This window comes from Salarias fasciatus, chromosome 17 (genome assembly GCF_902148845.1).
Source record: "Salarias fasciatus chromosome 17, fSalaFa1.1, whole genome shotgun sequence".
Taxonomy (NCBI): Eukaryota; Metazoa; Chordata; class Actinopteri; order Blenniiformes; family Blenniidae; genus Salarias; species Salarias fasciatus.
In genome coordinates, this window is record NC_043761.1 from 6,682,050 (window position 1) to 6,705,280 (window position 23,231).

Here is a 23,231-nt window from a genome sequence, read left to right on the forward strand (position 1 = left end):
CAGCCACCGCTTCAGCCGGGGAACCAGAGTGGGCAGAGAGATCTGTCAGTCAGTGGTTTCCGGAGGCTGTTGTCTTAGACGACGTCTTCTCAAGTTTTCTTTTTCTTTTTACTTTTTCTTGCTTTTCCTTTAGGGAGTACACACGCGGCAACCGCCACACTAATTGCACGGGAGAGGAGCGACCGCGGAGCAACAATTATGAGGAGATTTTTGGGATGTGTGGGCTTGTGACTGCATAAACTCAAGCTAAGATATGCTTCTGAGGGAAGACACAGCACAAGCCACAGTGATAGAATAACTGGGTAAATATTGAAGTGGGGTCGAGAAGCAGTCAGTTGTAACAGTCCAAAACATTGTTGACCTGAAGAAGTTTTGACTTGTCAGATTTAAAAGCAGTTAGAAGAGCTAGACATGGATAAAAACACACAAATTTTACATTTGTATATGTGTTTGTGCCATTATATAACCTCCTATAGGCCTAAAAAATTGAAACCCAAGGTGTTGTTGAGTGATAGTTCTATACTTTAGAAATCAAGACCAGTTGAGACTGGTGTAAAAACGTCCAAAGTCAGACATATCTAGCAATTTTTGTTTAAAATGTTCTATAAAGAAAATATCTGGTTGAAGGGCGTCCTGTCCCTTTAACCCCCAGGACTTTCCTGCTGCTCGGCCCCTGTCCCCTCTAAGAGCGCCCCGCCCCACACTGAGAAAACCACTGTTTTTAAAGAGCAGTACAAGATTAAAATGACTGTCAGCTGGGGCTGGGAATGACAACATTCATAAACTTGGTGATCCATCATAAGTCTTAACTGATGCTAAACCAGCGAGTTATTCAGTGATCTTCTTGAATTTGGATTGGATTTATTTTGGACCCTTTATTGGGGGGTAACAAAGCTCTAAAAGCACCACAGCAGAACAAAACTCCAAAGTTTGGTTTTTCAAAAAACATTTTCCTGCTGAATCATCAGATCATGACGTTGCTTCTTGTGTTTGCAGCCAGTGTTAGTGGCAATATGAGGTCCCAGATGAGGCATCTGCAGTGTGATTATATGTGTTGACAAGACGGTGGGGATATAAACAGCATCAAAGGGCCGCCAATAATTCAGCGCCTGCCAGTTTTGCGCTGTGACACCATTCGAAATAGCGCGCGTAACGCAGCATTGTTTCCTGCGCTTGAAGGGCACCGAGTGGCCAGTCTCATTAGGGTGACCTTTTAACGGGCAGGTCACAGGCACATGAGACCCCTGTGACTTGGCCGTGCCTGGGATGTGGCACTCTCTCACTGCCGCTTCGTTTGTTGACAGATCAGCCGTCTCGGATTCCCTCTTGTGCATTTCCCACAAAGTGCCTGGCTCCCTTGTGCCTGTGCGCAGAGCACATGGCCGTCTTTAATACCCTGCATCCGTCCGACGACAGCTTAACTTCGCTTTCCCCTCGGGGATCAGTAAAGATGCCACCTTTTTCCAGATACTTTACCTGCATTGCAGGAAGGGCCCAGGTTTCTTTACTCTGCAGAGCAGAGCGTGCAGACGGCACGTCACGGATCTTTCCAAGCCACTGAGACTCACGCTCACACAGTCTGTGCATATAGATAATGTTAATACTAACAGTGGGCGCTTGGGAAGTTTTATTCAAAGTTATTGATCTTGGTCGAGCCACTTGCCAGCCTGCCAGTGCTGCAATGCAGTGAGTTATCATCTTTGACAGTGTGTCCTGAAGCCTGTCTGACGCCAGAGGGCGCTGTCCTCATGACAGAAGGGAGGGAGACTCCATCCTCACTGACAGGAAAGTTTTTCTCTTCTCTGGTACCACCAGTCTGCGTCCACCATGAATTTTGTGTCACCTTGATTCCCTCTAGTTTACAAGTACACACTCCTATTATTCGTGCAGACTGGATTAAAAAAACACCAGCAGAAGCATGAACGATTGTAAAATTACAATCAGACAGAAGAATGACAATCTGTGTCTGTTTTCCATTCTGCAGCAGGTGAAAAATTAGAAGAAAAAGGATGTTTGAAAGAAAAAAAACCGAAAAATAAACATAAAAACAGACAAGGAATCATCAATGCAGCCTCTGAGGACACTCAAACAGCAATCCATTCAGCTATAAACAAACAAATAAATTGCTTTTTCAAAATCCGGCACTAAAATAAATGAAAGGAGTCAGAGAGTCAGCTTCTGGATTGTCCCCACATTGTTCCTCCTCCAGCCTGTTCACACAATGCAGACTTTAAGCAAAAGGAAATGCTGAGGCCTACGAGCCTGTTTATTAGCATTACTTTATTTTCATCCTTTGCTTTATGTGTTTTAACAGTGGCTTTCAGGTCAGTTGCTTTTGGTGCTCAATCCATTTATTTGTCTCATTTCAGTGGAAGTTTCGGGTCTGCTTACACAAGAACGTTTTCTAGCGAAGGAGCAAAACTTTCCATGCATTTTGTCCATTTACTGAAAATGCCATATTTTAAAAAACAACTCCCAAGGTGGAACTTTTGGAAAACGTTGAGTCCTGCTGCGTGTCACAGTCACAGTAACAAGTTCTTCTGCACATGCTCGAGTAGACGAAAATGCAAAAATGACGCGTTTTCACTTGGAACGTTGTCGTCTGAACAGTGCATGAGGGACACTGCATTACAAGGATTATTATGTCTCTTTTCATGTGATTAATGCATCTGCTTCAGCGTCTCTCAGCTTGCAGTTCCCCCTCTGAAACCTCCTGCTTCAGCTGGCTGCTGCCGCATGTCCCAACGCCCTCTAGGAATCACATGATAACAGGAAATATCAGGAAGACTGAGTGTCCCCCCTCATTACTGCTGATCCAGCTTTCTGCAGTCTAATAGTGGAAAATGAAACTATGCCAGCTCTTTTTTTCCCCACGCAGGTAGAATCAAGCGAATTTCAACGCAGGAAAAGAGCAGCGCCGCTTGAAACTTGTGAAAGTGTGGACTGCACCTCTGCCTATGAGAATCCCCGACACGTTTGTGTTTTTTTGACGCTGTTAATGAGCTGGTTTGGACAAGAAAACTGGCTGCGAAATCTTCTGGATGTTTTTTTGAATGCCATTGGTGATGAGCTGCTCTCCAGGACAGGCAGCATGCCCAAACCTTTGATCAACTCCTTATGGGTTTAGATTTCATCCAGCGGGGGCCGTGACAAAAATAAATGATCCGATCTTTGTTGTGCTGGCGTATCGACAGCAGCTCCGTCCAGGATGACTCACTCTCGCAGCGGTGTGCCATTCCTGACGCTCTGCTCCAGCCCGGCAGCCAAATTGCCTTGATCCTCCTCTCATTGCCGCCTCTCTCCCACCACTGCCACCCGCTCGCAGCGGAGCACGGCGGCGGCGTCCGCTGGGACGGCGGCACGGTTTTCATCCCGCAGGGGTGCGAACGTGCAAAGCAGCGAGCAAATGTGCCGAGAGGATTCCTGGCATTCTCCAGCTCGGTCCTGGTGGCCTGGTTTGGTGTTGGGTTCCTGGGAGAGAGGGAAGAGGAGCCGGGGGAATCGGCAGCCGACTCAGCAGCTGACACCTCCTCTGATCTCTATCTCTTCCTACAGCCGTAAACCAAACTGTCTGACTTTCCAGCATGGCAGCCACATAAACAGTGTTTTCCTCGTGGCCTCCGACGGGTCAGGCAGCTTCTACCTGGAACGAGCAGAGAAGATGTGGCCTCCTGGTTACCAGGCTTCTCACCTTCTGTACCGGATTGTCTGATTTAGACTCTGGATGGTTACAAAGAGATGGACAGACAATCACACCCTGACCTACCCTCAATTTAAGGTTACCAGTACACATCTTAGGACTGTGAGTAGATACTGCGAGTACATGCAAACCCCACACGGACAGACGCAGATGTTCTTATAAAATCTCTGTAAACCTTCAGCATTGATGAATCTCACCAGATGTGCAACCTTGCAACACCACAGACGATAATGAAACCGTTCTTCTTAATTTCTTCTTAATGCTGAATGGCAAAAACATCAGAAGCATTCACTCTCGTCCGTCAGCATTTTCCTGTGCTCAAGGATTTCTCTATTCTATTTTTACAAGAGCCATCGCACACGGATTCATTTTTCTTCTAAACATCTTTTCCCAACTTTGGATTACAGTTGCACAGAGAAGCAATATCTCAAATGAATTTAAAAGCAAATCAAACTTTTTGGCCGGATCTTCATCATCAATTTCAGTCAAAGCTTTGAGCTCAGAACGACAGATAAACACATACATGCAGTAATAACTGCTCTGGGCAGCATAAAACCTGCCCGCTGGTGCTCGTCCTCATTGCCTCACGCCAAAGGGGGCTCAGGGTTTAACAGCTCTGCTGAGCCGGCTCTCTTCGGGGTTCAGTGTTAAGCTTACCAAAGTGTTTGATCACGGCATGATGGACACAATTTGACATGTCTCTGAGGTCTCCTGGGATGAGGACTGATTACAGAGCTTAAAAGGAGATCAATGGTCTTGATGTGAGGTATTATTCAGCATGTGCAAGTATTTTTACCCCGTCCAGAAGGTCTTTATGCAGAGAAACGATCCGTTTGACTGTTGAATGCTGTGATGTAATATTTAAACCTCAATTCTAACAATATATATCAACATTTTTTGATTTTTTTTCCCAATCTGAGGACAGCAACATGTTCAATATTAATGCCATTTTCATATTAAACATCCTGAAAATCCTTAATTCAGGAAGGTTTTGTTTATAAGCTTATTATCATTGTTGACAAACTGTTACACCATCAGACAAAAATGACATATAAGTTTGAAAATATTCCTGATATTGTGGTTTTTGTGAATGGCAGCATAAGGTGGGGCTTCTTACTTCCTCCGTGCTGCGTTTCTCTCTATCTTGGCCTGAAGGGTCCAAACTGTCTGATGACAAATAGGCCGTTATATTTGTTTTACAATAACACTGTCCATCGTGTCCTGACACAAGCAGAAAAACTTGCTGTGTCACTGGTTGGGATTCGTTGCCGGATAAACAGTCACCTCTGCCTCGCTTCTTTTCTCCTTCGTCACTCTACGCCCAATTTAGCAGCGAGGCACATCCTTCTCTGCAAGGTGCACAAGCTGTACCCTTCAAAAGATATTTTTACTGGGAACGCTCCCTTCTGACAAGTCGTCGTCCCCCCGTGTAGCTCAAAGCTGGACAAATTAATCCTGAAAGGAGCAGGGTTTTTTTTAAATGCATCTCACCGTGTTTTAAGAGCTGTGTGTGTGTGTCGCCGTGTCACAGTCTGATGCTGCTTTGGAACGTATCGCACAGTTTTCGGAGCAGCACAGGAAAAGAGCATAACCCTGGGCAGTTTTTGGCCGTTGCATTATACATGAGCTACTTCAGCAAAAAAAAAAAAGAAAAAACTAAACTCCAAGCTGCTTTCAGAGCGACACCACTGCCTGCTCCCACCGAATGAAATCAAAACATTCCTGATTTAGGCCCAGTTTACACAACAACGTGAAGTCAAGTGAAAAGGGTTAGTCGTTTGTGTTTTTATTTCTGAAAAGTTTTGCATTTACACGAAAACGGCAGAAACACTAAAAACCATGTGGACCAAGAATTGGTGCTGTTGGATGTTTTTATAATGAAACCACACACACATACACACGCGCGCACAGAGAACAATACAATAAGAACATTAACAATGAGGACAACAGACAGCCAAGTTGGACTGATATCTCGGTCACTGTCAACTCTAAAACTGCTGAGTCCAGGAGAATCTGGACTGGGAGTCATGACACTCTGGAAGAAAACGTTGTTATTGTCCATCTACTGCGAATGTGGAAATCTCTGAATGAAGTCTTTCTGTGGCGGCCTGTGCAGCTCTGGTGAGCCTGACACAGTCGGGCTGAGTATTATTGTCCGTCTATGCCAGTGATTTTGATGCCATGCCAGAGAAATCCCCTCTTCATCTCCGGGGCTCCCCAGCTGTTGTTTCTATATCGTCTTTTAAACCCCACGTTAATAAAACAGTGATTGGAAGAGCTTTACGTCCTCCTGTATCCAGTTACTTACACTTTGGTAATATGCACAAAAGCTGTTTGTATAGCTATTTCCTCTGCTCCGTGCTGGTGTCCTGATTGATGTGTGTGTGTGTGTGTGTGTGTGTGTGTGTGTGTGTGTGTGTGTGTGTGTGTGTGTGTGTGTGTGTGTGTGCTAATAGATCCTATAACTGCAGAAAAGACAGCTGACCTGACAACAGTAAACTGCCTGCACTTTTCTCCTGCTCGAGCCTCCAGTTCCTCTGCTTTCTCCTTCTGCTTTAATAGAACCAGTTAAGGCGGCTCTATAGTCAAATTCCATTTGATCTGTTATCAGGCCGATTTTCCATCTCCCCCCCTCCTGTCCCTTCCCCATTGCCCGTTCCATTGTTGCCCCTCTGTGGCTTGAGACTGTTGGATTTCACTGTTTGGTGTTCTCTTTCAAGGATACAGCTGATTAATCTATTTTGTCAACCAAGAGGAGATTAATTGTTTTTTTTTTACTTTTGAGTTAACTTTTTATGCTGATGATGTGATGTTATGTTATGGAGGTAAATGTATGTAAATTCATCCTTTCATTTCATTTTGGACAATATTCCCATACTAAGACGGTATTTCTTTACAGTTTGGTAATCTGTATCACAATATAACGCCACAGTTTATGCATTGTGGGTATTGATTCTGAGGTAGTTCTATCAAACGTGTAATTGCTTCAGATTTTCAACACTTCACGTTGCCGTCATCTGTAAAAAGCCGCCTCAGCGTCACACGCCGGTTACCAGTATTAGCTGAATTAATCTCCAGAGCTCAGCACCGTCTCATTAATGGTGGCCACTCTGCATTGATTAAAGTTCCACTCTGTCAATAGCGGGCTGGTTTTGTCTATTCAGGCTATCGGTTGGCTCGGTTTGCACAGCCCTGTGCTGACGCAGCAGATCAGGAGCGCGTCTCATTAATTGGCCGAGGTCTGGTCTGTCTGCCCTCTGCTGCTCTAACGCGTAGAATCACTGAATCAGTGGAGTTTCAGAGAAATGGGATGAGCTGGTTCATGACCTGAGGTTTGAATTCGAACCGGTCACATTTCATTCAGAAGTAACAGGAAAGTTTCAGCTCCCGAGTCGAAAAACATTCAAACTTCGCCGTCAAACTTTGAACTTCTGAAGCTGAGGAAGAAGTTAGGAGTCATTCCAAATGACGTTAACACAGTTTTTGTTCATGACAATAACAGATGGTTCATTTTAAAGTGCAGTTGCCTTATTGATTATAATAAATTAAACTTTATGTCCTTTTTGCAGATTAGTATTGAGTATTGAGGGTACTGTGTTATATTAAGAGTCACTCATAATTACATAAGTACATTAAAAACAGTGGCCAGGTTTTTACAGTTCTTTCTGTCAGGCGAAAGTGATTGTAATTATCAAACATTTTTAAACTTTTAGACACAACGCTGTGGAAATCGATCACATAAGGATGTTGATTGAGGTTATTGAAATAAAATAGTGACATGTCATCCTCGATGGGACGAATATATCTCAACACTACTGCACGATGCATCCTCAATTAGCACTAAATATTCCAATAAAAAGCTTGTTCACGACCTCAAAACTGAATAACGTCACCTTTCTAAGGATGGTAAGATGTGATTTAAGTGATCATTCTTCAGTCTATCCACTTTTTGCCACTTTTTTGCTCTTGAAGTGAAGCTTGTTCTCATACTTATTGACAATAGTCACTAACCTTCATTGAAACGATTCAGAATGTTGCTGCAGAAAGGAAGAAGACACTTTTTCTCAAACATAAATGATGGTGTTAAGATAGTTTAAAAAAAGATCTTCAACGGTCATCAGCGTGTGTGTAAAAATAAGGTCCATAGTATCTTTCCCCTTTGGCTGCTCGCTGCAGTGTGTCAGTGCCGCCGCTCGCCGCCTCTGCGGTTGCTAAGGTGGGCCTGAGGCTCCCTGGCAGCAGGGAGCAGCTCTGGGGGCCTCAGAGGATCGCTGCCCTGTGTGACGTGCTGGGAATTCCCCCGAGCCTCCATCTCCTCCCTGCACCCTGCAGGACGGGATGCAAACAGGGATGTAAAAGGAGGGAGGGAGGGAGGGAAGGGGGGCCTTCGATTTATTTTTATTTTCAGTGTTTCGTCCTCATTTTCTACTGACGCAAACGGCACTCTAAGCCCTTAAGGAGCATACAAATAGTGAAAGAAGGCTTGATGTAGCTGCATAAGGGGAAATGGCATTTTGATGGATGTAATGCATTTACAGAAAAACTCTACATTTTTTGAATTGTTTTACAATAAATTCCTTTCATTATCTGTCGATACAAAACACAAAAGGCCCTTATAGGACATTCAAGAAATGTCATTGTTTATAAATGAAATAGCAAAGAATAAATCACTTGAGCTTGGATGAAATTTCAAATAAAAAGTAAAATAGAGATTTTTTTTGCCAAATTGTGATCATCAACAGCACAGGGTTCTGTCCATGTGTCCTTCACCGCTTTATTTTAGGACGTGAACTCAGTAGGTCACACCGAACAATGTCACGTATTTGATTCACGCAGGTTATATTTTGATGTGGGCTGCAGGACTGTGTTACTTACAATAATAACGCGCAATCTGACCAGGCAGAATATTTGGTTGTGTAAACTTCCTGGACAAACAGCTAAGGAAGTGTCAGACAGGATCTCCATTTGCTCTCCTGTGACTGGCTGGGACTGTTTTTACACCTTCCTTCTAAATAAGGCAGCAGGCTGCCAGGACATATGACCACCGTCCCGATTTGGGCCCTGGACACAGTATCCATCCATCCATCCCATGATTGCTCAACGCCAATGAAAGTCAAATGCGTGCACGAGCACGCGCACGCCCCCCCCCCCCCCCCTTCCCCCCTGCTCACCGGTCTCCCATGTGAGGGGAGTGAGGTCAAGTCAGAGGAGCTATTCAGAGGAAGAGGGATTAAATAGGTTAGGAAACCTTCAGAATAATACCGCCACGCAACCTGCTTCCAGGAATCACTCCTTTGTCTTTCAAACAATGTAATCACACAAAAAGAACATTGATGAGAAAATCGTGGCACTTTTTCTCCTAATAATTCATTCTAGCCATGCTCAATACAGGTTGATTCATTCAATTAATTAAATGAAATAATGAGGAATTTTATATTTTAGCTTATGAGTGTCAAATATAGTATAAAGGTCAAAGTTAAAGAGTGCAAACTCACCAGAAACACTGTTTAGAGATCCAAAACTGCAACCTTCAAACAAGTAATTATCTTGATAAAGGAATTATAGAGGAAATAAACAGTTTAACTTATTTGAATTTAAGGATTTTTCTACTTTGTGTTCACAGTGTGAACCTTTATGACTCTAGAAAAGTGAACACGTGGCTTTATAATTACACCTGAACTCAGCATATATACTTTGCTTGAGATATTTGGTTCACATTCTTTTTGAATAATTGAATGAATGCATTTATCAATTAATTAATTACTGGTATTCTTTATTTTCATAAGAAATTTTGGCATATTTAAAAAAAACATTGTAAGAGGCCAAAATCAGAAAGGTAAAATGTTGTAGCAGCAAATAAAACTGAATGAATGAAAATGAATAACAGGACAAAAATAAAAATAGTAGCCAAAGTGCAAATGTTTTCTATTTCAAGGGGATTATAGGGGCCATATTTCCTGGATAAAAGCTGTTTCTTTGTTTCTGATTGTTGTGAAACCTTCCATGACCAGCATGTGTGAAGTTCTTGAGGATGCACAATTTAATTGTTGAATCAAGTCGGTTTCGATCTTTAACTTTGTTTTAAATGTATCCTAAAAAAAAAATACAATCTAGTCACTGTGCAACCAAATCAAACACCCAAACAAACGTATTTGGACTGTCAGAGAGTGAAACTGAGGGAGCGGAAGACTGTGCCGGGCTCTCTTATTGTGAAATTGAGCACAGGAGCCTGTTTTTCTGGTCCTTTCTGGCTTATCAGACCGTGGAGTGAAGGTGCAGCAGCCCCCCATCACTCCCATCAGAAGTGCTGCTGCTGCCGGCTCCAGGAACTCTCTCCTCCTCCCATCTCCGGCCTCTGATGGGGGGCTGCGGCGGCGGAGTCCCACCGATGTCAGTGTAGGATGTGACAGTCAGGGGGGAAGGTGAGGCTGCTTCCTGCGGTGTGTGGCGTCCCCTCCACGGCCAGCGTAGCCCGCACAGAGGCGCGGAGCGGCGAAAGATGGTCATCGCCACCGGCACCAATTCAAGCTCCGACGCGCGCAGTCCCTCTCCTCCTGATCAGATCCCGGCCCATGGGGCCCCGATCTGCCTTGATCCCGAAATAAGCCTTCACCACCACCATGCCAAAGGACAGAAAATCAGAAGAGTTGCATTTTTAGGGCAGGTAACTTTGACCACGTGCCCCAAAGGTGAACTGGATGGCCACTGCGCAAAGGTGCCACTACAGTATGTCCAGCGGGGCCAGGACGCACTGGACGCTGCCGGCAGTGATTGTACTGTGGACTTCTCTCACTGGGATCGTTTCGTCTTATCCGATTCCGAGCAGGACTAATGCGACTTTGCTGGAGAAGAAGTGGGAGACGCTGTTCTCCCGCTCCTATCTGGGCATATCTGGGGGGAAATCGGAGCTGAACTGGGAGAGTGACTATTTGCAGGGCATCAAAAGAGTGCGACGGCTGTACTGCAACGTGGGCATTGGGTTTCACCTGCAGGTGCTCCCGAACGGCAGGATAAGCGGTGCACACAATGAGAACCAACACAGTGAGTTGCATCCGGAGAGGCTGCGCACCCCAGAACCGGAGCGTAACCCTATGCGCAGGCTGCGTGAAAGTTAGAGCCGCTCGCTTGCCTTTGCATGATATTTAATAAGCGCCGTCGGCACGGTTGAAAGTTTCCCAGAGCGAAAACAGTGTACCGAGCCTCGCATCCGTGCAGTGCGAAATATCCCTCCAAGCCAAAAACATGACATGAATGCTTGAGCCGGTTTAGACGCTCACTTATTTTTACCCCGCGTCCCCCTGCAGCAGGACGCGCTCATATGCCTCTCAGCAGGCTGTAAACCACCCTCATTATGTCGAACACGCAAACGGGGCGATCGGGGCGCACGGGAGGGGGGCTTAATTGAGGCGAGGCGGCATCATCCAGTCGCAATGCACCTGCAAGGTTACACCCATCAGTGCTGCAGAGGCCAGTTCTCTGCTCTCTCTCTCCCGAGCACTTTGTCCCCGCGCCGGGCTGCTGCGGCGGCGGCGCCTCTAACTCTGTGTCTCATTCAGGTCTAATAGAGATCTCCACCGTGGACCGAGGGGTGATCAGCCTGTTCGGGGTGAAGAGCGAGCTGTTTGTCGCAATGAACAGGAGGGGAAGGTTGTACGGAACGGTAGGTGGTTTGTGCGCAACTCTCTCTCTCTCTCTCTCCCTCTCTCTCTCTCTCTCGAGTTCATATAGCTGCTGCATCCACGAGTTTGAGAGCGCTGTTGTGTTATTAATATGCCCCGATGATAGGAGGAGGAGGAGGAGGAGGAGGGGGCCCAAAGAGCCCCCCTCTGGAGAAATGCTCCAATCTTCTGCTGTGTCAGAATCAGATGAGGGGGTTCAGTTCCCCGCTTTGGTCCCCAGAGGAGAAAAGCTCAGCTACAAGTGAAAGAACTGTGCTCACTCTAATCCAAAAAAAGTATCATTTAACAGAGGAGGAAATACTGGAGATCTCTCTGCACACACTTCTTCCAAACCCTGACACACAGCTCCACAGATTAGAACGATCCCAGCAGCCCCTTCATGCCTTCCATCCACTTTAACTGAACCGTGGATCAAATCTGTAGCAGCCCCCCTAATGATCTATTGGTGAACAATTCCCCATCTAAAAAAAACCCCAGGTGATTACTATCTGAGTAAAATAATCCAGAGTGTAGAGCAGCTTGAAAGGAAAAGCACCTGAGAAGCATCCTGTACCTGAGCGTAAAGTACATCTGAAGCGTGTTGAAAACCAGCGACAGCAGACCATGGAGCCACTAAAGTAGGTCAGCGCTGTTCACTGCCTTCAGATGCCAAATAAAAAGCGAGTGTCTGTGTGAAATTTGTGTATTTTTAGAAATTGCTGACATCAAATAACTCAGGGGGTCTTTTACAAAGACTGTCATGTTTTTGTTTTTAAATAGGATCAATTTCAGGTAACTTAGAAATCGGCACGTTTTTTGGTTTTCCAATGAGAATCTCAATACTGTGTCTGTTGACTATGAGTCAGTGAGCAACAAATCAATAATTTGTCAGTTTTATTAACGTACCTTTCCAGTGCAGCATATCATAGGTGCATTTATAAACAGTGTACGCTGTGAGCGCTTGACTGTGGAAAATCCTTCCATCGTTTGTGTTCATGTGCTCATATTCTCCCACAGTTATGATTCAGTCAAAAATGTGTTACTGCTGCTACTTTTCAGATTTACATGAATCGCGAACAAACGTGTGAACGATATAAGAATACTCAAATAATTTGCTCTGTATGATGATCATTTAAAAGCTATAGCTTCTGTTTATTTTTATATTTACGGGAGTGACCAAGTTACTTTTAAGACTGGGATCATTTACATAATTGAATGTGGTCAAATTTTTGTACAAACTGCTTACAGATCGAAAAGACACTTAAATTATTGCCTACGCCGACTCTTAAATTAGATTTTCTGTATAATGAACATAACTTGGAATACATGGAGATTTTATTGGCACCGAAGCAAGAATTTCAGTGAAGAACTTAAACATTTATCTCACAGAGCTTGCATGTTAGATATTAGTGCAGATATTAATATATAGCAGTGTTTAAGCAATTAATGTACAGCTTTCACTTGAATGTCTGGAAACTTTGTTTGACATCTTCAGTTACAAATTACTTTCCATTATTTATGCAAAACAAATCAAGATTGTTAGAGATAAAAACAGCCAAAGCGTTATTGTGTTACCAAAAAAACTGATGCTTAAATCCATCTTCCAGTGATGAATATATATATTTCTTCTTTGAGTATTTTGTGATGGTGCAGAAAAGGTAACTGGAGTAAAAAGGGCTTTGGAGGCAACACTTGATTTAGATAATACGTTGCAGATTTACCATGTTAATACACAGAATCTGATTTGTGATGATAAAAACTCAATCAGTGGAATATTAAAGTCACAATGCAACACCATGACGGTAGCAGGCTGCGTGTAGGGACTTCCCATTAGGTTTACCTTCAAGGTAAAAGGTGTCAACAAATGCCATTTGTGGATGGATTTGTGGATCAATCTTTGACACCAACAACAACGGTTCAATTATTACGACTGTAGTCCTTCAGTAGAACATCTGGGCACGTCCTCCACGGAGGGTGTGCATCGATGTGATGGAGCGACGTCTCCAGCCGGCCTCCTACCTGACGCGTTTTGTGCCAGTCGGGCAGAAAAAAACAGGGGCTAGAGTTTGAAAAGGGCATTTCTTCTGCAACAACATGCCAGCTCCTCCTGTTTCGGCCGCCGCGCTCTGTCCACACAGGCCGCCTGCCAAAGTAAAGGTCGCGTGTAGACTGTGATGTCCATCCTGTGGTCTGTCACGAGATTGACCGGCCGTCTCTCTCCTCTCCGCTTTCCTCCAGAGGGTCTTCAGGGACGAGTGCAAGTTCAAGGAGACTTTGCTGCCCAACAACTACAACGCCTATGAGTCTTTTGTTTACAAGGGCTTCTACATCGCCCTCAGCAAGCATGGCCACGCAAAGAGAGGCAACAAGGCCACCACCGCCATGACTGTCACACACTTCCTCCCACGACTATGAGAGAGAGAGAGAGAGAGAGAGAGAGAGAGACTGGCAATAACTCAGTAATTTGCACATGTGGATGTTCTTCCAGGTAATACAGAAATGCATAATCATACACACACCCATGGACTGCAAAAGAAAACACAAATATTTATTCTGTTATATATATATATATACACATAAATATATATGTATATTTGGATAGCTATCTTTGTATATGTATGCAATACCGTGCTGCTTATTGTTTTTATGGACGGTGGAGAGTGGAAGCCTTTGCCTGTCTCACCTTACCTTGGTGCTTGCTGTAACTGAACTATGTGTCACTTCCTTTTTTTTTTGTTTTTGTTTTTTGTTTTTTGAGATGGAGGATGATCTATATTCTGTGCTTTTAAAGGGTGAAACAAATACTTTTTATTACCTCAAAGAACCACTTTAGTAAATTAAGGGGGTGCATGGACTTCTGCTGAAATACCTGCTGAGTTTTATTCATTTCTTCGGAACCTTTGAGCGCTCGGTGGCTCCCCGCTGGACTACCGATGTCCGGCAGCGGGTGCAGAGGGAGGGGGGGGTAATAACTTAAATGCACTACCTTTGCTGCACGATTTAAAGGTGCCTTGGTGTTCCCACTTGTGGCCCCCTTAAACTTGCATGTAAGAGACACCCGCTGGAGTCAGAAATAGGGCTGACACTCCAGAGAGGGCCTCAGAAGGGGGTGTGGGCGGGGTGGAGTCAGGGAGGGAGGGCAGGGTGACTATCTCTGGTTTATTTTCTTTTCTGTAATTAGATCGATTAAGTAATAAACAATCTGTGGTTGACACCAGAGAGGGGTCAGCCATGGAGACTGGCGTGAGGCCACAGGTGTGTGTGCGTCACACGGCCCAGCAAATAAACAGGGTGGAATAATTCCCATTTAATAATCCCAGCATGGAGAAGCTTTTCAGTCAGGACCCGGCTTGCGAACGGACAGAGCGAGCGGCACGTTTAGAAACGTTCTCGAATCGGAAGCGCGAAGCTTGAGCTGCTGCTGAAACATGATGTCTGCCAGTCGAAAACAGTGTAAATAGCTGCAAACGTTAAAAAAAAAAAAAAAAAAAAAAAGAAGAAACCAGGAGCTTCTTGAATGGCTGCTTTGTCGCAGTTACCTGCACAGTCGACCATCAATGATGGTTCCAGAATGTTTCAGAGCCCCTGTGTGTGTATGTATGTATGTATGTATGTGTGTGTGTGTGTGTGTGTGTGTGTGTGTGTGTGTGTGTGTGAGCATCCTTGGTTCATGTGGGTGTGTTGGGTGTCCCGGGCTGCATCCCCTGCTCGCCTGTGTGCGCTGCAGCAGCACTGCAGTGGCAGCGAGGTGTCGGTCGCTGGAGGCAAGTGGGTCCAAATGCAATTATGGACGAGTCAATCATGTGGAAGGACTCAAGGACAGTGCAGTGAGACGAGGGGACGCACGCTATAAGACTCCCGACTCGTCGTCCCCATTTCTCAAGACTTCAGATCTGAATCAAATATATGAATGGGAAAAAAAATAAGTTACTCGTAATTACCCCATTCGAAAAAGGCAGAGACGTCATTTTCAGTCGGTTAAGTTTCTCGTAAAGCTTTAAATTTACTTCACAGATTCAGGTTAGTTTCACTAAATGAAGGATTATTGAGGAGAGGCAACATTTTTAACCAGCTATTTTTGACTTTTTCTTTTCAGCAAAGCAATTTTTTTTTTTTTTACTTTTCTATTTATCAGAAAACCCTAGCTACAATTGACTTTGCAGATTAAGAATTTTTTTTTTTTAATGAAATTTGTCTTGATTATTAAAGAATCAGAACTGGCAAGACCTTTACCAGCTACTTACATATCAAGCAGACATTGTAATCCACTACAGTGGAGCTTTCTGCAATATGAGCACTAATACTTATGGTACTTTAAAGTACATGTTGATATTTTGAATGCATGGTTATTTATTTTGTTGTTGAATGTGTAGATGCTTTGTCGGAGAGGTTTAGTCATGATTACCTTTTCAAAACTCAGATTGTTTTTGCAGTTTAAATCTGGATTACTGAAAGGTTACAGCATTTTTACGATCCATCCTTGTGAGATACAGTTACATTGTAATCCGCTAAACAGATTCTTTAATGGGACATTCTGCATCATGAGTGATTTATTTGTGGTAATTTTAGCATATTTTGATGCTACTTTTGCAGAATTTTGCAGAATTTGTTATATTAACAGACAGCATTAGTTTCTTTGCAGACTAATTTTTATGACATTTATTAAGATTATCTTTGAATTTTTCCTCACATCAAACTGGAAATCTGGAAAACTGGTGATCTGGCACCTTGAGCTTACAAATGACTTTGCAGATTCAGATTACTTTTACAATGTAGAGAGTTCCAATCCAACAGTTACGAGTGGCGACATTTTAAAGACGTGTTTACATCGTATTCCAGTGCATATTCAGCATATTGTTCCTTTTACCTGTAGTGCTTTGAGTACGGTATGCTTTAATTCTACCTGTGAAGATTTTTGAATGCAGAATGAAATTTAGGCACCACTTTAGGTTATTTGTGTAAATTGATGTGTGTATTTGAATGGTCAACTGTGCAAAGCAGGTCAGAGTTTCAGTAAATTTAACGGTAGAGAGTGGATAGTGGCTGCTTGCTCACGAGAGCTGAAGGCGAACGACGCTTTGCTGGAGATTCCAATCATATTTTGATTCCCTCTTTCGGAGAAGTCTTACAGAGTGCATTGATCCCCCGTGGCTTTTGCAGACATTTAGTCAAACAAAACCTCGCGTCTGATGGCAGGGCTATTTAAATCCGGGGGAAGACGTATGCGACGGAGCCGGGCCCGCTCCCTTTGTTGTCTGTCAGGAATGTGGATCTGCCACGATGACAAGCGGCTCCCCGCATACCTGAGCCGTGTCGCCCACCTCTGCCGGTCCCTCGCCCCCTGCAGACAGGGACCTTGGGATTCCAGCTGTAACCCAGGAGCTTCCTGCTCTCCTTTCAGCCTTTTTTAGTTCAAGGTCAGAGTCGTGGAGCGGCCTTGGCCCTGACCCCGGCGGCCGGGGAGGTTCTGCTATATGGGACGGACTGTTTCCATGAAACAGGAATTTAAAGCATCTTTTGGACGCTTTGTTTTACTCTTGAACGCCCTCAAAACCGCGGCTTCCACGGCCGTCTGTGCACTCGGAGCTCTGGCTCTTTAAAACGCAGCTCCCCGGCATGCTGTGCTGGTGTGGAGATATTTCTGGGGAGGGGACATCTGCAGAGTTAATGCGGTGTGTGCGCGCGAGGAGCGGAGTCACGCAGAGCCCCGTCCTGCCGCCGCACTCCCTCCGTCCTGCAGGAAGGCTCCTCGGGCCGAGCCCTCTGCTGCTACCGCAGGGCTCCATCCTGACCCCGCCGCCCCGGCACACCTCACGCTGACTCAGCATCACCTGCTGCTCGGCCGTCTGTGGCTCGTTACAGTGTTCTCCACGCCTCTTTCTCCCCGTTCCCCCCTCATTACTGCTGATCCGGGCGGCGCAGCCAAACGCCGCTCGGGAGACGAGGCTGCATGTCGAAGCGCTCCCATCATCGCCGTTCAGGCTGAAGCAACGCCGACAGACAGCGCAGCGCAGCGCAGAGCCCAGAGCAGGGCGGAGGTTCAATTTGCGCATGCGCAGCAATGAGCACTCCTCCCACATCTCTAGTAGCACCTTATCACGGACATCTCTGATAAAAAAAAAAAAAAACACAAAACCCGCATAAAGAAGCAAGCTTCCTCACAAGTCAAGAAAAGGAGCTAGATACCTGAAAGAGGGAAAGTTTCTGTCCAAAAAACTAATTAAAAAAAAAAAAAAAAATCACCTTTAAGCTTTGACCAAAAAGTTTATCTGTTTTGTTTTTTCTTTCCTCAGATTATCATAGGTCAAATTGAATAATTCAAGGTGAGGAATATCTTTTTTTAATGATGTTTTCTGTACGTTCAGCATGCCTGCACCCGGAGCTGTGACGAGGGGTGTTCACATGTGTTGTTTTTTTTTTTTTTTTTCTAACTCCTGCTGTACTTTATTCCTCTCCTCTGTTCTCATATACCTCACCTTCTGCCTTAGTTTGGGTTTGCTGACGACTGTAAATCAAGACGAAAACAAACTTCGGTTATTTGTTTCTGAAAAAACAGACAATGCTAAGTAAGGACATTCAAAGTTTTTTCCTTTTATTTTTGTACGTATGTGCTGTGCACAGCAGTCTATACTGTATTCCTGAGATACCAATAAAAGTTTGTTTTTCTTTTCTTTTTTTTTAAAACGGCTCGCTGGCGACGTGTCGTTCTCTGTGGTGGGAAAAGTATTTTACTTTAGCTAAAATCAGTTACAGGGACACTTCCAATGCAAGTGGTTCTGTTTGGCTTGTTGAGGCGGAGATGCTTTAACTCTTCCTCGCTAAAATCGTGTGGAATTGAACGTTTCTGTCAGGTGTTGTAGGATATTTTAGAACATAAAAATCTGACAATTTGTATTTTAAAGATTATGGATTTTTGTTGGCTGTACAATGATTTAGGACTAATCTATAAACTACTGAGTACGACTGTCCTACAGTATCATCAGCTGCCTAATAAGAAATTGACCCTAAATAGGATTTATTACCTGGATTAGACTGTATATGTATTCTCTTTCACCTCAAATTGTTTATCATCAAATCCTCCATGAGACAGGGGTGTCAAACACATTTCAGTTTAGAAGCTACATTCATCCTAATTTTATTTTCGGTAGTTTTATAAAAACCTAAAGTTTTTCTGTCTTGTAGTGCAGAATAAATGCTATGAAAATGTCCATATTTACATTAAAAAAAAAAAATACTAAAGAAAATGACTAATCTCAAAATAAAGCCAGTTTTAATGATACATTCTGGGGCGAAATGCAGAGAAATGTCCGCTAATCTTCCCCTTTAGCAGTGAATTATGCATGTTTTTGCAAACTCACCCCGACAGCGTGGCTTTGAGGCTAATGCTAATGCTAATGCGCTAGCTTTCACGGCGGCAGCATCGACGTCTCAGCTTGGGCCTCCAGTCTTACAATATGCTTGGTGCTTTGGTGGGTTGAAATTGAGCCTCCGGCAGACCTGTTTTGGCCCACAGTCCTCATGTTTGACACCCCTGCCATAAGATATCTTTCATATTTTAAAATAAGAGCATGAATCAGGTGGACTGACTGGAGAAAAACCGTTGTACTTGTGTTTGCTGCAGCAATGGAGGACGCTGGAAAACTTCACTCCTCTTTGTTTTCTCCTCTGACGAGTGCTTACATTATTAGGTGTTAACCTTGAATGAAGGAAGCATTAGTTTAATCAAGCACCAATCAACCTCCAACATTTAAAGTTAAACTCTTTGCACACTGAACAAAGCTCTTTTTAACCTCCACATAAATTAAAACCAAGATTTTCCCCCGACCGCTCGTACACTAACAAATCATGAGGAACTAAGATCAGGCAATCATGTGCCAGAAAGTGCATAAATTCAAACCCCTGACATTCCAGTCAAACCAACCCAAACTTGCACCTAAATCAAATCATGAATCTCATCCTTTTCCTACTTTTACCACTAAACACCCAAATGGTTGATCGAATTCCTACCGATGGCGTCTCCAAAGCCTTCCACGCACCGAAGCGCCACAGTTCGACTCCTTCCTCCTGCAGCAGGTCAGCTGGCACTCTGCCAAGCAAACAGCCTCACCTGCCTCTGGCCCTCCTAATGAGGCCAGCCCCTCTTCTTCTCCTGAAGACTCAAGAGACACACCTACCACACGACTCGCCGGTGCCCTCTTACGTCTCCTCCAAACCACACTGACATGACTGCGGACAAAGAAAATGCACAGCAAAGAAAAAAATCCTACGAACAACATAACGTCCAGACAGAAACGCCCCTGAGCTCCCTCATTCAAATGAGGGAGAATCACTGTGAGCAAAGAGAGCTGCTAAATCACATGACTGTATTTTGTCGCTCCTCATCGAGATCATCAACATCATTTCTGTAAGGGTGGAGAAGAAACTGCTCTGTTCTTGTAAACCATAACGTGGGCAAAAAACTGGTTTAAACCTCAGAATGTAATGTTTCATAAATGCGTAAATACTCCACTTTAACCACGGTTTGTACTCGAATGCAATATGATGACTTTCCAATGATGGCGGTCTGGAGTGTTATCAGAGGCGGCACAGCGGCGTGGCGGTCAGCACTCTGGTCTAATTCCAAGGTCGCCTCTGCTTCTGGCGTCGCAACCCTTTCTGTGTGAGGTTTGCATGTTCTCCTTGTGCTTGGGTTTCCTCTGAAAAGTATTCATGCGAGGCTATCTGGTGAATCTGAATCTCTTGTTAGTGGTGGAAGTGTGTTTCTTTGTGAAGACCTTTCACCTACAGTCAGGTGGGATCGACTCCAGAAACCATGAACTTCAAGAGATCACTATAAAATAGATGAAAGGATCTTATTGGAGAAATTGGTGTAAAAGTAATCTTTATCCGGTAAAATGATTACATTTTTCTCCCTTTACCCTTCTTCCTTGAAGGGTAAAGGAACATATTCTGGAATATGTTTCTCAGCCTGTACAAGTGTCGCCCTCTGCTGGCCACAGAGGAGAAAACTGAGTAGTGCAGGTGCGTAAAGCAGCAACAACCAACTCTGAGTAAACCTATAGGAATTATAATTAAATGCTATATACAGCTTGCCAACCCTTAAATAAAATGTAAGCTTGGGTCACGCTTTCAGAAAAGGGGTTACAGCACTATAATTAATCCTGATATGTTTTTAGAAACTCTTATATAGATGGTATTTGTGCTTTTTTTTTTTTTTTTTTGCACACCTCCATACTCCACATTAACATTTAATTGGTGTCTCAGTTTAAAGTGGAGGAGTCAAAGCTTGTGACCAAAAATAAGAGAGCTGTTGTCCGACCAGCAGCATCGGTATAAACACGCAGAGGTGGAAGTGGCCCTTCCGCCGCTGCAAAGCCGCACATCTGCCTCGGGGGCGAGCTCCTCTTTCCTTTTTTTTTTTTTTTTTTTACGCAAGGGATGTGAGCAGGAGTGGCACTCTGGGGCCTTTAAATAGGATCTGTCTCCGACCTCTGGGACAACAGAGCATCTGAAAACTTGCAGCAGCTTTCAGAAGGAGAATCCACCGGTGTGATCCAAGGATGGACGTCAACAAGCGACAGTGGATGAGGGACGCCGTGCTGGCGCTTTTACCGCTCGCTGTGCTGCGGGGGTTTCCCCTCGGGGAAGCGGTCCCCAACGCATCCCCGCTGGTGGGGTCCAACTGGGGGAACCCGAGGAGATACGTTCACCTACAGACATCCACGGACCTCAACAACTTCTACTTGGAGATCCGATTGGATGGCACGGTGCGCAAATCCACGGCGAGGGGCTCATACAGTAAGAGGCGCATTCCATCGCTTTGAAATGTTCTAAAGTTTCAATATGGAGCTCATCTCTAATTCTCTAATCATTAAATCTCTCCTGTCTTCTTCCTGCAGCTGTGATTCTCCTGAAGGCAGAGACCCGGGAGCGCATCGCCATCCTCGGCGTGAAGAGCAGTCGCTACCTGTGCATGGACCTGGAGGGCACTCCGTTCTCGTCTGTGAGCAAAACACACACTTTATCCACACTTGACTGTCACAGACAACCTAATCGATCCCCTTCCACAGGATCCTCCATTCTCTTTGGTTTGGCGCTGATTACGCAACCCTTTTACTTTTACGCACAAATATCCCCAGAGTAAGATTTTCCACCAATCAATTCCAAAATTCGGAATATCATGTTTGGCAAGAAATAAAATCTCAACAACATGTGTCGGGAGTCCACAGTTACGTTTTTTGACTTGTGTTCACCTCAGACCGTTTTTGGATCATTTACCAGAATTGCGCGTTATTCTGCTTTCATGCTGCAATAGGACCAAATTACCAAATAAAGTTAGGTTAAAAGCGCATTTTTCTTTCAAAACTGAGGGCTGTACTTTTTTTTTTTAATTCTGGGTTTATTCCAATATTTATCTGCACCTTCTTTTGCTTTATTATTGTTCGTTCTTCTGCGCCGGAAAGCTTTTACGCAGCTTTGAAGTAGCTGAATGGCTCTGTTACTGCTTATTTCTTTAGAAATACATGATTTAGCTGTTATAGAAAAGTAAAGACTGCAAATTTGAATAAATTTTGTCATAAATTTTGCTGAATTCCTATTGTTTTTCTCTGCGTTTTCAGCCCACCTGCCTCAGAGACGAGTGCCTCTTCAACCACAAGCTCCTGGAGAACAACCGGGACGTGTACTACTCCACCCGGAACAGCATCCTCTTCAACCTGGAGGGCTCCCGGCAGGTGTACTCCGCGGGCCAGAACCTCCCCCAGACCTCCCTCTTCCTCCCCAAGAAGAACACCGTGCCGCTGGAGCGTCTCCTGCTGCACCGGGAGAAGCGCAACCAGCTGCTGGACCCCTCCGACCCGCACAGCGTCTACCTGGGCCGCACGGAGGAGGCCTCGGACTCCCGGGCCGTGCCGGAGGACGACGCCGAGCTGGAGCCGGAGCCGGAGGCGGAAGCGGAGGCGGAGGCGGAAGTCGGGGACGACGGACGCAACGTGTCCCGGGAGACCGGTGCGCTGGCCCCGGCCAACCACGACCCCTGGGGCGTGCACGCGCCCCACCAGGGCAGCCCCCGGAGCTCCGGGGTCATGGGCTGACCCCTCCTCCAGCTCCGCGTGAGTTCAGCTGTTCATGGGCAGAAAAAAGAAAAAAAAAAAAAAAAACCCAACAGGAGCGAGGAGGTCTTCACACACTGCTTTCTGAGCGTGTGTTCAGTCTTTAGTCGTTAAAAGCAGTGTGTTAATACACTGAATGAACGTTACACTTGACTTGCAACCCCTTTTGCACAATTTAAAACACAATCTTTATATCTTTTTTTTTAATCTATAACTTCCTTCTTTCTGTTCTGTAATTACTGCGTAACTTTAATTTTGTAAAACAATAAATAGTCTGCATTCTTTACTTTTAAACGTCTGATTGCCAGGAATAAGAACTAGATTTACTCTTTGAAAAGCAGCAAAGCTTTCTTTGGTTTTGGGGAATCTCTTTTAATTGAGGGTTGGTTTGTTTTTACAGCTGGACTGAGAAAAAAAAAACATCAGATATGCAAACTAGGCAAGCATAAGTTAATTTAAAGGATGATCTTAAAAGAGTGGCATTTATTAGTGTTAAGGTTTTAGTGTGTTAAATTGAGTGATTCTCATATTTTTAAGACTGTTGTTTGCCACCAAAACTGATATAACTCCTCCAAAAATCTCTTCAGTTACTTAAAAAGGTGCAGTTCATCTACATTTCTCATGAATCAAAGTAAGTAAATCCAGGTGTTGCACACATCGTCCTGCTATCTGACTTTTACAGGTGCTGGGCACCACCAGCAAAAACAATTTTAAAAAGAAACAGTCCCAAAGAGTATTTATTTATTTAAATCCTTTCCTTTG

At 44.4% G+C, this 23,231-nt stretch overlaps 2 protein-coding genes and 1 long non-coding RNA gene across 3 annotated transcripts; all 3 read left to right on the plus strand.

Annotated features, from left to right (window-relative positions):
• The first annotated feature begins 37 nt into the window (after positions 1–37).
• Positions 38–16,975, plus strand: LOC115404420 (uncharacterized). The gene is made up of 3 exons (XR_003933349.1): positions 38–48; positions 1,667–1,673; positions 16,667–16,975. It is a non-coding gene; the product is annotated as an uncharacterized LOC115404420 (long non-coding RNA).
• LOC115404419 (fibroblast growth factor 6-like) lies at positions 10,017–14,476 on the plus strand. Its single transcript, XM_030113738.1, has 3 exons — positions 10,017–10,741; positions 11,257–11,360; positions 13,597–14,476. Exons 1-3 carry the CDS (start codon positions 10,399–10,401, stop codon positions 13,771–13,773), a joined length of 624 nt encoding a protein of 207 aa, XP_029969598.1. The 5' UTR covers positions 10,017–10,398; the 3' UTR covers positions 13,774–14,476.
• Positions 16,976–20,872: 3,897 nt separating the features above from the next.
• On the plus strand, positions 20,873–22,451 carry fgf23 (fibroblast growth factor 23). Its single transcript, XM_030113809.1, has 3 exons — positions 20,873–21,156; positions 21,258–21,361; positions 21,978–22,451. The coding sequence occupies exons 1-3, from the start codon at positions 20,919–20,921 to the stop codon at positions 22,449–22,451; spliced, it is 816 nt and encodes a 271-aa protein (XP_029969669.1). The 5' UTR covers positions 20,873–20,918.
• The last annotated feature ends 780 nt before the right edge of the window (positions 22,452–23,231 follow it).

Bases quoted from the DNA above. Each gene is read 5' to 3' on its own strand.
- LOC115404419 (XM_030113738.1), top strand. From the start codon at position 10,399: ATGGCCACTGCGCAAAGGTGCCACTACAGTATGTCCAGCGGGGCCAGG. The intron at 10,742-11,256 runs GTGAGTTGCATC...TGTCTCATTCAG, and splicing joins ACACAATGAGAACCAACACA to GTCTAATAGAGATCTCCACC. The intron at 11,361-13,596 runs GTAGGTGGTTTG...GCTTTCCTCCAG, and splicing joins GGGGAAGGTTGTACGGAACG to AGGGTCTTCAGGGACGAGTG.
- fgf23 (XM_030113809.1), top strand. From the start codon at position 20,919: ATGGACGTCAACAAGCGACAGTGGATGAGGGACGCCGTGCTGGCGCTT. The intron at 21,157-21,257 runs GTAAGAGGCGCA...TTCTTCCTGCAG, and splicing joins CACGGCGAGGGGCTCATACA to CTGTGATTCTCCTGAAGGCA. The intron at 21,362-21,977 runs GTGAGCAAAACA...CTGCGTTTTCAG, and splicing joins AGGGCACTCCGTTCTCGTCT to CCCACCTGCCTCAGAGACGA.